Source organism: Grammomys surdaster, unplaced genomic scaffold (genome assembly GCF_004785775.1).
Source record: "Grammomys surdaster isolate TR1022 unplaced genomic scaffold, NIH_TR_1.0 126121, whole genome shotgun sequence".
Lineage (NCBI taxonomy): Eukaryota > Metazoa > Chordata > Mammalia > Rodentia > Muridae > Grammomys > Grammomys surdaster.
The window spans coordinates 3,960,388-3,975,700 of NW_021620929.1; the positions used below are offsets into that span (position 1 = coordinate 3,960,388).

Genomic DNA, 15,313 nt, shown 5'->3' on the forward strand with positions numbered 1-15,313 from the left:
GTGTGTGTGTGTGTGTGTGTGTGTGTGTGTGTGTGTGTGTGTGTGTGTGACACAGGAGACCTACCCCACATCTACGCACCATCTTCCATCCAGCTCTTCCATGGGTACATGGAACGTTGTTTCTTCAGTGCAGAGTTGTGCTGGTACATAACCTTTAGGATTAGCTGTATGGTCCAAACCCTTGAAAGAACATTTATCTGCACTGCTCTAGTTTCTTCAATTAATAAATGAAGATAATACTGTTTATCTATGAGAATTGTGATAGGGAATGTTACCTTGTAGTAATGGTGTCTAGAATATAGGGTTCAATACATAAATGTATTATTGTACATTTAAATGATCACATATTCTATTCTAGTGGGGTTGAGGTACTCACTTCTTCTTCTCCTTAGAACATTACCCTTATGTGGAGATATTGCCTCGTGAGAGATAAAGAGCACAGAAGGAAGGGCCAGGAAGGCAGGTGTTATAGGCTAGTTATTTATGCCTTCCCAAATCCACATGTTAAAATGTCGCCCCATTTCATGGCAATTTGAAAGTGGGAGATGATTGGATTAGAAGAATACAACCTTCTTGAATGAGATGGGGGTCCTTGTAGACACAACTCTAGAGAGTCTGCTGACCCCTTCTAACATTTAGAGTTACAGGGAGAAGACAGCCATCTATAAACCAGGAAGCAGGCTCTCACTAGACACCAAATCTGCTGACACTTTGCTCTTGGATTTCCCAGCCCTTCAGAACAATGAAAAATGCTCATCTGTTATTTAAGTCAACTACTGTAGAGTAGATTTTTAATATATGAAAACTTGAATTACAGACTTAAATGCAATTTAATTCTAGGTTTAGGTCTGATAATACCCCAGTGTGATTTTTCCCCTTTGTTAACTTGCTTATCAGTTAAGTGGGCTTAACAACCTTCCCATCTTCCCAGGACACGCTGAGAACAAAATGAGAATGGATTACCTGAAGTTTTGCAAAGCTAAAGATGTTATATAAAATCAGGAGCCTCCACCTGGCTCTTCCACCTTTCTTTATTTGGTTCTATAAATCTGTGTGTATTATTTTTAAATGTCTAATCTTAGAATGAAGCTCACTATTCTGAACCACTGTATTTCATTATGGCTTACCCAATTTCTGCTTACCTAACCAAAATCACAAGAGCCTGGAGATGTTGTTTGGTCATGCACTTAGAGTTTTTCAAATTTTTATTTTAATTATGTTTCTGTGTGGGGGTGTGTATGTGTGAGTGCTGATGCCCGTGGCTGCCAGAAGAGGGCACTGGATCCTCTGGAGTTGGAGTTATACAGGTGGTTGTGAGCTGTCCCACCTGGGAACTGAACTCAGGTCCTCTATAAAGAGCCATGTGTGTAATTGACTACGAAGTCATCTCTTTTCTTACTGTAACTTCAACCATGGTGAGCCATGGCACAGGGTTCCCTCTTCTTTCTGGGACATTTTTCTGTTTTGCATACACGACGGTGATGGAAGCTAGATTAGTTGTCTGTCCCACAACTTTCTTTTTTTTTTTTTATTAACGCACTGAGGCAGCATGCTGGGATGCATCATTGGATGTCAAAGGCACTAAGGCTTCCCAGTAACTAGGCATTCCTGACCTCATACATCCCCCAGAGGGTGACCGTCACACATTTTGACAAATCTAGGTTATTGTAGCTTCTCATTCTGGATGCAACATTGTAGCAACTTCTTGCCTAATAGTCACTCCTCACTGGAGTCTGCCCAAACTAGACTGTCAATGCTCAGCTCTCTTTTTAGGGGTCTACTTGGAATATAGGGAGCAGAGATGGTGGATGATGGTACGGTTGTAAGGGACAGATGGACAAGGGGAAGGACAGAAGAAGGGTACAATCAAGGGTATTCGTGTTCTACTCAGACCCAGACCCAGGCCTCAAAGAAGGGGTTCATGCCCAGAACTTACAAACAAATACGTTGCACATTTATTCCTCTTTCCACGAGGTTAATAAACACGGTCTAGGGGCTCTCATCTCTTCTTGTCTACTTAGCCTTGAGATGAAGAGCAGATGAGGGAGGCAGGGCACGGCCCCTCCCCATCTATAAGCCAGCTGCCACCTCTCCTCTTTAAACTAAACAGTACTTTGTCAAAGGGTGAATAAGAAGAAAAGTGACAATTTTCCTTTATGTTAATAAATTGCTTTGGCCTAAAAAACATTAATCAATTTCTTTCCAAAGCACACACACACTTCTCAATAGTCTGCTATTTGCTTGGCCTTGAAAAGAAAGTCACTTTCAATCCCCTTAAACTGTCAAGACCAGAGGGGGCAGACATGTGGGGGAGGGGCAGCTCCCTAAATCCTAGTGATTATAATAGAACCCTGCTGTGTTTCCATAGAAACATAAGGATGTATTCTTCCCTGAATGTACATGAGGGAAGGAGTGAAGAGCAAGGCTGTGGGCAAGGTATACAATGTCTGAAGTGTTGGAGGTGCCGGTGAGGAGGTGAGAGATATTTGTACCTCAGAGACAAAACAGTGAAGAAGAGCAGAGTGGGCAGAGACTGGGTCCCCCAGAGTGTGACCACACTTGTCATGACCTCGTATTAGCATGGCTTCCCAGCTGGGTTATTATTATAACTCCTACATAGAGCTGAATCTTGGAGAAAGAAGAGAGCTACCAAGGTCAACCAGGAGCACTCAACTCAAAAGCTTTTGGCTCTAGTCTCTGGGATGGGCAGCAAGTCAAGCCTAGCAGAGGAGACAGAGTTTACATTCTGCCTTCTGGCTCTTTGCTTCCTGGGCCTGCCAGTTTTGAGCACATGCTAGACTCACTCCAAACATAATTTCTAATATGTTTGAAGATATTTGTGAATCTTGAGAAATGCAGGCAGTTCGTTATTGTTAGTTTGCTTTGGATTAGGCAATCAGAAACTCCACACAGAAGGAGAAAGAAATATCCAGTGGTATCTGTGTGATTAGATTCCATGGACCTGTAAAGAAGGGCTATGTGAGAGGAGAGAAGCGTATTAGGATCACTTGCCTTAAATTTCGGGAAGCAAGCCCCAAAGGGATGGTGTCCAAGTCTGTCTAGCCACAGCACTGGAATTTAGCACTAGAGTGGGTGGGTAGATGGATGGACAGATGGATGGATGGATGGATGGATGGAGGGAGGGATGGATGGATAGATGGATGGATGGATGGATGGATGGGTACATGGGTAGGTGGGTGAATGGATGGATGGATATATGGGTAGGTGAGTGATCAGATGGATGAGTAGATGGGTGGGTGAATGGGTGATCGGGTGAGTGAATGAGTGGGTGGTTGGGTAGATGGATGCGTAGATGAGTAGGTGGGTGGGAGGGTAAATGGATAGATGAGTATGTGGGTGGGCAGGTGAGAGGATGGATGAGTGAGTAGGTGGGTGAGTGAATGGATGGATGGGTGGGTGGGTGGATAGATGCTTGGGTGGATGGGTGAACAGATGAATGGGGGAGTAATTGGGTGGGTGAATGAATGGGTGGGTGGGCAGGTGGGTGGGTAGATGGATGCATGGGTAGATGTATGGATAAGTGGGTGGGAGGATGGGAGGGTTGGTGAATGGGTGGATGGGTGGGTAGATGGAATATTCTATACCAGACAGTAGGCACTCTTAGCATGAGTATTATTTATTTACTTTTGGCTCTATCTTGTATTCTATCATGAAGATAGTTTTCTGCCACAGTAGGTAAGACACGGCTATTAAAGAGCTAAAAGAACTGTGAATATGATATGGCTGTTCCCTACCAACCAAGCATGCATACCTCCAGTGACAGAGGCTGAGAATCAGAGTTTGCAACTTACTACCTTAAATTCTGTCCTTGGTGCAATGCAGAGGTTGCCTGAGATGACTGTTTCCAGCCTCTGGATCTATCTCCCAAGTTTCCTCTGGGAAGAAGGAGGTCCAAGTGATGCTGACAGATGGCTGCTCCATCACTTGAGAGAAACTAGGGTGCAATACTGGGCAACAGTGGAAGAATGGGACTCAAGGTGTGGGTTTGGATACCTGTGATGAGCTAGCAAACCACGGACTATGGCTACAAGGTCTCAAATTGCTGATGATGTGGGATATCATTTACTAAGGACATAAAGCCACTGCTCAAGCAATGCCAGGGCTAGCTGGCCAGACTCTATCTGCCATTCCTGTCTCAGCATCTGGAACAGGGTCTGGCACATGGACAATACTTAACCAATCTTGGTTGAATGTCTGGGCGAACATGTGGTCCCTAATCCGTGTTGCGTATTGAAGATGCACCTGTTTTCTACACTTGCCTGTGATCCTGGGAGTAGGAATCATACTTCCTCGGCAGGGGACCACTCTAACGCTTGAGACTAGGGAAGTGACTTGCAGCTGATGCACTCTGGAGCTTTGCTTTGAAAAACACAATCTGTGTTTCATCCATTATGTAGGTCACCCTGCCAGGATTATGTCCCTGTAGAGAGAACCAGAGAATAGCAGAAAGAGAAAGGATGTCCAAAAAGGAGAGAAGAATCTGGCTGAAGGTTATTGATACTTCCTCCTGCTGGCTACATGACAGGCCACTCTGTCCTTCTGTCTCTTCCATTTCAGAACACCCAGGACAATACTGCATTTGGAGCTTCCTTTCTCACATGTGACAACTGTGATTTACTTCTACAGCAGCACTAACTCTAATCTTAAGCCCTGGGAAGTGACATGGGTATCAGAGGCAAGGGCAGGTGGTCTTTTAACAATGGCTGATTTTCAGCACTTGCTGGGCATAAAGGACTCTGCCAGTCACGCCTCGTCCAAAGCGACGTGGGGCCTTTTGTCTTCCTTACACAGTGTTTCATCCCCATCCCTTTCCCCCTGGCTAAACAAGGGGCATGCTCTGCTTTTATGGCTGTATTTCTGCTATTTTCTACACTCCCATGCTAGCTGTGGACTTTCTGAGAAAACGTATAACAAGCACTTAGCACTCAAACGCACCTAAAAGTGGAAGGGAAGTGAGCTGTCAAGGACACAGCCTTGGCAGAGCTGCCTGACAGGATCTGTCCTTCCTAGCCCAGTTCTCTGGGCTCAGGGGAAGCTAAGCAGACTGAGATGAAGGCCAAGAGTCCCTGACACATGTTTACCTCCTTTCCAGGCACCAAGAGGCTAAGGGAACATCAGGCTCCCGCCTTAGGCCCAGGTTCTTTGCTGACTCTACATTCCTAGAGCTTCTGGGTATCTTGATCCCATCTGACCTCATGTTTACCTCTGAAACCTTTGTGGTAGTCAACATGGTATGAATGAAATATACTGTATATTAAGGACTCCAAATATACACATGAAATAGGAAAAGGGGGAAGCTATCTACCAGTAGAAGAAGATTTCAGTCTCTCTATATGGAGGAATGCTGGAAGGTAGCCGGATAGGTCAAGCTCTCTAAGACATATTCCTAAGAGATGCTTTAAAGAGCATAATGTATCAGTGGTAGTAACATTAATGCTGACACTAATGCAGGAATAGGGGCTAACATATACAAAAGGATTGTAATATGACAGGCACTGCTCTGGCCATGTCATTTATGTCTATGTAACATATACTGATTTCATTGGCCTTAGGGACATTATTACTTCCATTTCACAGATGAGGAAACTATGCTCAGTTTGATTATTGTTTACCTGTTAATGAATTAGTTTCCATGAATACTGTTTAACAAAAAGAGTAACAATGAAGATCGCTAAACTAGGGATGAGAAAAAAGCCAGACCCAATATTTACTGAATGCCTGACATGATCTATGCCTGATTTACTTAACAAAATGAGGTGTCATTTTAATTTGATTCAATGGGGAGGAATGGGAGAGTCTGAAAAGTGGCTCAACTCTCCCAAAGCCACCTGGGCACTTGGTCCCTAATGGCTTAGTAGTTGATCCCAAGGACCTGTCCTTGTGTGCTCTGGGTAATGGGTGTGTGTTATTTTGAAGTTACCCTCTTCCTTCCTCTCTGTCTTCCAGTGTAGAATATGATTTCCGGCAGCAAGAAGGCAGGTTCCATGAGGTTCTCCAGAACCTGGAGGAGGCAGAACCAGCTGAGGAAGTACCTTCCCCTCCCAAATCCCCAGCAGAAGCCCCAGTCCCCGAGAAACAGGACTTACGGCGGAAAAGCAAGAAGGTGAAGAAGAAATGCTTCTGGTGGATATGAGAAGACTGGGGCTCCCTGCATTCCTTCCTGAGATGGGGTATCCCCTCAAGGCCTCCCTGATCCTCTGCAAAAACGCAGTCTGAGATCCCCTTGACCTGTGATACAGGAGTGCCTCAGAGCTTGTACACCACTGGACACCCGGTCACCAACCTTACCTGAGTGTGTGCCATGGCTTGCAGAGGATTTTGTGGACACTTGCGTGATCGCTTGTTGCCAAGCTGCCTGTCCCTCACAGCCAGGCCTCACCCTCATCTGCTAAGCTCAGATTTCCACCATAAGCAAATGCTCACTGCACTCCCAACCACTCCCCCAGGAGCAAGCATTTCCCTCCCACCCTGAGATCACCAACCCCAAAGATACAGAAATAAGTTTATGTTGTGCACTGCAGGAAGAGGAGGGTTGTGAGCAAGTATCCTAGAAAACATCACATAATAAGCTGGCAGGGTTCTAGGATTTACTGTACAAAAAGCACAACAGAAGTGAGCATGGCCTAACAATGCCAGGTCACCCTGAATGTATTAAGTTGTCCTCTTTTTCAACTAGCTGTTAGATTTCAAATCGAGCAGCTGTCTTCTTGTAAAGTATGGGGTGTCCGGGTTGTGGCAGAGTAAGGTTGTCCATGGGAACTAGGCACCTGTTGTGTGATCTATGTGACTGGAACTCAGGTGACTTTCATAGCTATAGTCTTTCTGGGGCCACTTAATTATCATATGTCTTTGTATGCCCGGTGGGGGATAATTGAGAGGGACTTTAACTTTAGGGTCATTTACCTGTTAGCGTTCATTTACCTGTAACATTAAGGGTCTTATGACTCAGCAACTTGTATGTCAGTATATCTTATCAAGTGACGTTAACAAGGCTTAACTACAATATAACATTTCTTTTTTTCATCCACGCATCCTGTGACAACCATGTAGATAGGCCCAAACATGTTACTCTACAGTTATCCTTCCTGGTGACCAGGTTGCGGTCACTTGATCTAGGAAGAATCGGGACTGGGAGTGAGGATGGAAGTTCCTTTTCCACAAAGTTTGAGCTCCTTAAGATCTAGCTCATTCTGTTGACAAGAAATTCTCATGGAGGCCCAGTCAGGCTTGCTTGTCAAGTGAATTCTTAAAGCAGTGTAAATTAGTAATTGTTCCATACTCGGGCTGAGTAGGAGGCAAGGCTTGGATACTTCTGCATTAAGTTTAATGTTCTGCCTGCCTGTGATTGGACTGACACCGCCAGGAATGTGAGCTACACCTAAGCGAAGAAAGCATTTTCTAACCGCCCCCTTGCCAAAGACCCGGTGTCTGAGTGACTCTCTGCTGTGCACGTGGGGTGTGCATAACCCACTGCCAATTGAGACTAATTGAGCAAACCACCCCAACAATTTCACCTCCCTTGTCAGTGCTGCGGTGCAAAAGCTATTTCAGGGAGAGTGAGGGAAATTTGGCAAGGAATCTGGGCTTGCACTATTTAAGTCTTGGGATGTCATTTGAGATGTTCTCTCTCTGTTTCTAGTGTAATGTTTAAACCCACAAAGTGAGACCAGAATATAGAATGTCAAGTTAGAATTAAGATAAATATACTTGTCATGCTTAAGAAACCACATTTCAATTAGATAGGTTACCACTGGCCGAAAGCCACAGAGCCTTCTTTCTGTATCCACACATTCAACTCTCAGTTGGCCCCAGCAATGGAAAAAAACAGTGCAGAGAATAATCCAATAAAGCAACCTCATTTGGGATCTCTTATATAATTTCATCTTGTAGTGGGGCTTCCATCTTAATTTGTTTTGCTTACACTAATTTCGAATGAATTTATATTCCAGAATATCAAGATGGAACAAAATTATTCTTGCACTTAGATCTCAGAGACCCGGGAAATAGAATAGCCTATTCCACTAACCTGGAGAAAATGGTGTCATTGTGTCCTTTCTTGATTGGGCAGAAGAATGACTATACCCCCTGATTTCTAAGCTCTGTATACCCCCAACAGTGGGGGAATGCAGCTATGAGAGCTAACTGCAGCCTTTGTACTAGTTAGCCTGGAGAAACGAGGAGATATCTGGGGTAGCTCTTATCTTCACATGTACATGGTGAGCTAGGGACCTTGCATAAACTCTGAACTGAATGAGATGAAATTAGGATTGAAAAATGTTAACATTCCCTGGAATGAAAATCCACCAAGGTCATGTGATTTTATACCAAAGCACAACACCACATCACATTGCTTAGGCCATGCCAATCTATACCTGGAGAGAAGGTTCCTTGTGGTAATTGAATCCTGAACATCAGTATGGGGAAAAAGGATTGATAAACACCAGCCTGCTGAACAGAAAGAGTCATCACTACATTAAGTAAAAACCATACTCATATATACCAAAACTCTATAATCTGTTACTCGTGTTGAGTAGCAATGCTTCTTTGTAAAATAATATGTAATATGATACTCTACAGAAAGGTTATACTTGAGGTTATATGGTTTTATGGAAAGAGATTCATTTAGCAAAACTTACTTTTATGAAATGGAAGGAGAAAGGACTGACTGGTCTGTTTAAATTGCAAGGGTTTAATGTAGCTGATCCCTCTATAGTTAAAACACTCAGCATCCCTGGAACTTAACGCCAGCTCATCTGTAGAGCGCCTTCTTGAAGACAATGTATCACTGTAAGGTTTTGTAAATTTCTAAACTGTTTTAAATGGGATATTATCTTTTGCAATAAACTTAAGTATTTTTCCTAGGTCTTAAGACTCGGTTATTAGCTTGGGTTGAGTGGAGCTATGAAATTTTAACTCAAGAAAAAAAAAGCTTTAGCAGCCCCAAAGGCAAAGAGAGTTATAACACTTAACTTATTTGTTTATAAACAAGAATAGACCCAGAAATGCCTGTGACACCAATCACCGGAGCCCCGAGTCCTGACCATAGTGGAGATGACCTGTATCAAGAAACCATTCCCAGCTGCTCTCAAGGGGGCACAAGTCATCCGTGGCTCAACTTTAGGCACAGACACCTGACTCTAACTTGGTTCATATTTTTCTTTAATTACTTTCTGATGAATAGTATTCCTTAGAAGACATCTTTGAATCATCAATACTGAGAAAATTAGTATCCCACTCCGAAATTCGAACATGAGATAACAGTTTGCTTAGATTCAAATGAGCTCTTGCTTTAGAAGGTTGAGGGAGCTAAGCCTTTAACCAGTTCATTTGTGGAAAAGGTATTTGCAAATGTGTTCTAATGCCGTGTTAACACCAAACTCGCTTTCTCTTCGACTCATCAGAGAGAGAGAGAGAGAGAGAGAGAGAGAGAATTGAAAAGAGCTCCTACTCCCATGTGAGTCAGGGTTTGAACTGCTATGTCACTGAGGCCTTGTTTCTGTCTGGAAGGTGGGTGCCCCCTCTTAGAGGTAACGAAAACAAAGTAACACCCTGGGCATGGAATCAGAAGTCTTGAGTTTATCAGTTTTCTTGAGTGACCCCATCAGCTGAGCTTCTTAGCTCGGGTCTTATGAACCAGAAATCCTGATCCCATGAGGACATCTGGCAATCGACTGAAGGGAGCTCTAAACACAGTGGATGGTACACAGGCACTCAGTAAACACACATTCATTCCTTTGCTTATTGAAGTAAGTTAGGAGGAAGAAGAGCGGGTGCTTCCACGAGACTGCATTTGGTGTCAGATGTAGGTTTAAGATCTCTCACGGCCAGGAATCAACTCATTCTGGCTTATAAAAACCTTAGCTAGCAGGACAATCTCTATGTTAAACACCAGGTACTCTGTGGTTCAAAGGTACACATTGACCAATAGCACCTAGTGCAGCATTCCGGGGCGGGGTGAGAAGAAGCCTGTCACATGGTATGGCATTAAATTCCCAGACGTAAAAGAGCCTTTGAGGGCCAGGCCCTCCCATACACAACATGAGGTATAACTGGATGATTTGCCCAAGGCTACTAGAACTTTGGAAATGGGTCCTGGAAGCACCAGTGTTAATGTGTCATGTGAGGAGCTGGCCAGTTCCAGCTACCACTCAGGTTGGACTTGAAGTCCATTCTTACCGCGGTCAGCTGAGCAGAGCCCCCAGCATGCTCTTCACTCGGTAAGGATCTAACTTCAGGTCAGTCCAGGCAACTTTCTCAATGCTAAAAATGTCTCTGCTTTTCAGTTCCAAGCCACGGAGATGTTTTATGATTGTTACTTCCATCAGACAGGTGAGGGCTGGGACACACCTCCAGACTCAGCACTGACTGTTTGCTACAACCCATGTTTGGCCAACGTAATGATCATAATAACCCGTTTGAGTACTTCCACCTCAATTTTCTCCCATCTCCCTTAAACTGACTGACAGCCCAAATACCTAGTGACCATGTAATACCTCCTAATCCCAAAGTTTCACAACTACACCATCTCTTCCGGCTTTCTATAGAGCCCTCAGCCCACAGAAAGAAATGCTCCTTCAGACACCACACAGCTTGCTTCTCCTCCATGTCAGGGAACTTCCCCACGGCAGGCACCTTATTGCTCACGACAGTAACATTCCCTAAAGGGTCTGTGGGGGAACCCTTCTATCTGCCTAGAACGTACTTACCACACCACTCCCTGCTCAGTGTCTGGTAACACATAATGCCATCCAGCTACCACCATGACCACAATCCACATCAGACGTCCTTCTTAATTATTTACTTATACCAGGACCTTGCCCTCAAAGTCTACGACATAGCTGTCCTTGAATATATATCTATCTATCTTTGTCATTCTTTAGTGAATGTACTTGTCTATTTAGTCTTCCTGGGGTAGAAATCCCTCTTATTGTCAGTTGCCTGTGTATGCCCAGCGATCACCACAGTGGAGCTTAGATGTTGAAGGAGTAAGTTAATTAGTAAATTGGACCCAGTGTAGGAGTTATTAACGAGTTACTAACTCTCAACAGCCCCTCCCCTGGCTTTTCCCCTTTACTGACAGGGCACTCATAAGGGATGGCACACTCTGGCACCCAGCCTCTGTATCTGCACCCCTGGAATTGGAGGCTTTAGCAAGGAACAGTGCCCAAGGCTTTCAACTCTTTCACGGTCGCCCTGGCTTTCAGGACTTAGGAGCACCAGGACACAACTGTCCTCACCCCGTACCTTTATTGACAGCCCCACTTAACTTTCCTTCAGAATAAATTGCCATCATAATTAAATCCCAGTGTATTCTGCACATTTGACCAAGATACTGCCCAACTGTGTGAGAGAGAAAATGAGTTTTGAAATTAAAGCAGATTGTTAACTATTTTTGCTGTAATGTTTCTATTAAAATGCCAGCATTTATTACATGTGACCCAGTCCGTTTCAGACACAATGCAATTTAAAACAGACAGCGGCCGTCTACTCAAGGAGCATTTTAGGCAAAGCGTTTTGCCTTGGCTTCAACCATGATTAAAGTGGAAAGACAATAACATCACACCAAAAAAATTATTTGCTCCCAAACAAATAAAAGCTTTATTATAATGAAAGGCTTTCAAAAAAATTTCAGAATCCATAAGTATATTAAATTTCATTCAGATGAAACCAATTACTTTCTTCCTGACAGAACCTGAGTATACATTTTTTTAGACCATTAGCTAGCCCAGTGACCTCTACTTGTCACAGCGGCCTGGTTGCCCAGGTAGCACACTCAATATTATGACATCTGGTTATGCTAACAAAGCAGCCTTCCTTCTCATAGTCCAAACCAGCTGAGGTATTTCAATCGCTGGACTCCACAGCCTTGTCACTGGGCCCACCAAACAACTGACCCCCGCCTCACCCCAGGCAGAAATCATATACAGATGACAGAAACATCTTGGGGTTACATGGCATCTTGGGGTTACACGTCATTATCTTCTGTTTGCAATTTCTTTCAAATACAAAATATTATCTCTTCAATGGTTGAGACTTGAGAATTAAAGAGTAAAATCAAAACGCAACTCAAAGCATCACGTTTATAAATTCAGAGTGCTGGGCTGACTACCATTAGCAGGGTTAGATCTCTGTCTCTCCTTCACTAACAGGTACCCCCAGGTCTGAAGAAGTGTAGATGAACCTCAGCCCATCATCAGTGAACACTTACAGAGCCTCTCCTCTGTGCCATGCCTGCTGCCAAGGACACTGTGAAACTGCCCCTGAAACCCTGACCTCACAGGCTGTATGATCTAATGAGGGCAGCCCGGCAGTGAGCATAGGTCTCTTTTAGATTAGCTCTACCTGGGTGTCCTACCACTCTCCTTTGATCTGAAGATGAGGATGTAAATCCTCCTGGGACTCTGTCCTTCATCCTGTCCTTTCCCCCCACTGTGTGGTAAACCTCTGAGGGAGCCTTTTGAGGTAGATGGTTGGCAAAATCATCCCCGATTTGTGTCTCTAACACCACCAACACCCCAGAGCACAGATGCTCACGTCCACAGCAAACAAGGTTCATAACTGGAGCCCAAGCTAACGTTTACCCGCTAACCTCAACCTTTGGCTAGCTCCCTTCCTATCTCATCGTCAGTTAGAGGGTGTTAAGTACCTGTGAGATCATCTTTTCTCACTACTGCTTGGGTCACCATCTGTCACTCATCTCTCACAGGGAACGATTTGTACTAAGATGAAAGTGTGACTAGTGATGATACGTAGCTGAAGCCTGAAATCTCAGCATCTGTGAGACCAAGGCAGGAAGATCACAAGTTCAAGACTGCTGTGGGCTACAAAGTGAGACTCCATGACAAATAAAAATCAAAACCAACTAACCAACTAACCAACCAACCAACCAAACAAACAAAAAACCAGTAATAATGAGCTCTCTGTTTCCTTGACCTGACAGTGGTGAAGACCAGCATTTGTCTGTTCCCTCTCATTTACTCCTCAAACATTTCCCACAAGGTATTTATGATGGTGCCACTTTTCAACAGAATGAATGGAGGCAGGAGAGAGGAGCCATTTGTCAAAGTACAGGATATGGAGAGTGGGAGGGGGTGGGGGAGGATAGGGGTCTTTTAAGGTCTGCCAAAATTGGAAGCCAGGACGCTTAAAACTCCTATGACAACAGCAAGCACCAAATTAAACATGGTCTCCCCTCTGTGACTTTCTCACCCTGTCCTGGCCCTGGTCCCTGTTGGTCACTCCATCCATGTACAGAATGTCATTTTTCATGTTACATTGGGATTTCTTCCATCAATCTCTCAGGCTCCTCTCCACTAGGAAGCCGTGTCCCTGGAGACAGGAGAGGTCACTCCATCCTGGGATCCTACATGGGTGTCCTACATCATGTGACATGCCATCAATGTGCTTCGAGGTCTGCTGAGTGAATTAGGAGAAAACGTGGCCATGCGAACACAGAGAAGAAAAACCAGGGGCCAAGGTCAGGCCCTACCTGCTGCCACCTCCACCCCATCTTTCAAATAAAGCCTTGCGTTCTCCCGGCTTCAAAAATGTTTAGAAGGTGAGATTATATACAGGAAGCGGCTTCAGGAAGCTGGCTCTGTTAATTCCTACTTTTAAAGAAATGGTGCTTGAGGATTTTTTTTTTGATCATAAAAAGATAGTGAAGTTATTTCAGAAAAAAAAGAAATGAAACTCAAGAAATTTAAAACTCCTGAGTGCACCTAACTCAGAAGACGCTAAATAGGGTTAGAGCCTGGGTCTAGCCTCTGGGAAGCTATGGGGTCTGGTGAGTAACTGGACTTCTTCCTCCCAGATCTCAGCCCCTTTGATAACTTCCCAACTGTTCTCTTCCTGTGGCCCTTCCTCTTTGCTGACTCACAGAACATCACTGGTTATTTGAGTAAGCCCTGGTGGACGCCACTTAAAGACTAAAGGGTGGCCCTCAATGAATTTGACAACAAGTCTAGAAAAGTGGGTTCTGATTTTGAAGGACCACTTGATGGAATTAATTCCTTCAAATAACTCAAGAAGAGCTGTGTCCTAGCAGGGACAACAGGGACCTGAGGCTTATGCCTCTTTCATTACAGCTGTTCCAATGGTCTGATCTTTCTCCACAGGGAGTCATCCTTAGGTGACTGGAGGCAAGCCATTAGCAAATAGTTCTTATGGGCTCCTTAGTAGCTCTGGAGAGGATTCTATAAAGGCCTGAGTTTGGGGCCACCTGGCTCTCTGTTTTCTGGTTGGGATCTGACCACTTGCTGTGGCATTGGGCCTCACCTGAGCCCTTAGGTATTCATGTAATGAGTGAGAGGCTGGGCCCTAGAGCCTCCACCGCATGGGCTGTTCAAACTTTTGCTATATTATAACTAGCCAGCTTGAGGTACTTTGTTATGGTAATGCAAAGCTGATAGACACACCCTTCACCTTACTGTCCACTGAACATCCTAACGAAGAGCCATGAAACCCTCTGATCCTGTCACCATGTCAAGTCAGGAAAAGGGACCTGAGCATGAAAGATAACAAAAAAAAGAGGACCAGCAAGATGGCTCAGTGCTTAATGGGGCTTGTGACCAAGTCTAACCATCTGGATCTCAGGAACACAGAGTAGGAGAGATAGACACCTACATGTTGTGCTGTGACTGTATATGTGCCATAGAATACATGCATGTCCATATATGTATACACATACACACACAAGACATACATAAATAAATGTCATTTAAAAGAAGAGGAAGAGGAAGAACAACAACAACAATGACCACTGACCCCCAGTTCTTGCTTTCCCAGGGCCTGCTATTTGTTAAGGATGATGATTTGAAAACAAAGGAACTAAAGGACCCAAGTCATTAACTAGGCTCTTCATCCCTTGAGAAAGGAAGGTATGGGATAGTTCCCCACTTGTCAGATCCCTTCAGAATCCACAACTTGCTTCACTGACCTTTGAAAGCAATGCTGATTGTAGATGGTGGTCAGCCAAGACCGAAGGCAGACATTCTGTTCTAAAGAAGGGCCCCAGTGTCAGGAAACAGCACAAGAGATTCTGCAGAGCCTTATCTTTAAGAATGCACTTAAAGTCACTTGTCCCAAATCAGATTTGCATAGCTCCACTAACAGAAGCTATGGCACTGCGCTATTTGGAGGTAATTTTGTTAAAACTTCAATGACATAATAGTGCATTTCCCAGCATCTGCTCAATGATTCCCAAATTCATTCTCTCTCTTCTCTCTCTCTCTCTCTCTCTCTCTCTCTCTCTCTCTCTCTCTCTCTCCCTCCCTCCCTCCCTCCCTCCCTC

The 15,313-nt window shown here is 44.3% G+C and overlaps 2 protein-coding genes across 2 annotated transcripts in view; one reads left to right on the plus strand and one right to left on the minus strand.

The window, feature by feature from the left end:
- Insyn2b (inhibitory synaptic factor family member 2B) overlaps positions 1–8,882 on the plus strand; it is a 108,683-nt gene extending 99,801 nt beyond the window's left edge. The window contains exon 4 of the mRNA XM_028756479.1: positions 5,968–8,882. Coding sequence (XP_028612312.1) covers positions 5,968–6,154 — 187 coding nt within the window. The 3' untranslated portion in view covers positions 6,155–8,882. The remainder of the gene's footprint in view (positions 1–5,967) is intronic.
- Positions 1–15,313, minus strand: part of Dock2 (dedicator of cytokinesis 2) — a 414,603-nt gene that overhangs the window by 184,685 nt on the left and 214,605 nt on the right. The gene's annotated exons all lie outside the window — the stretch shown is intronic.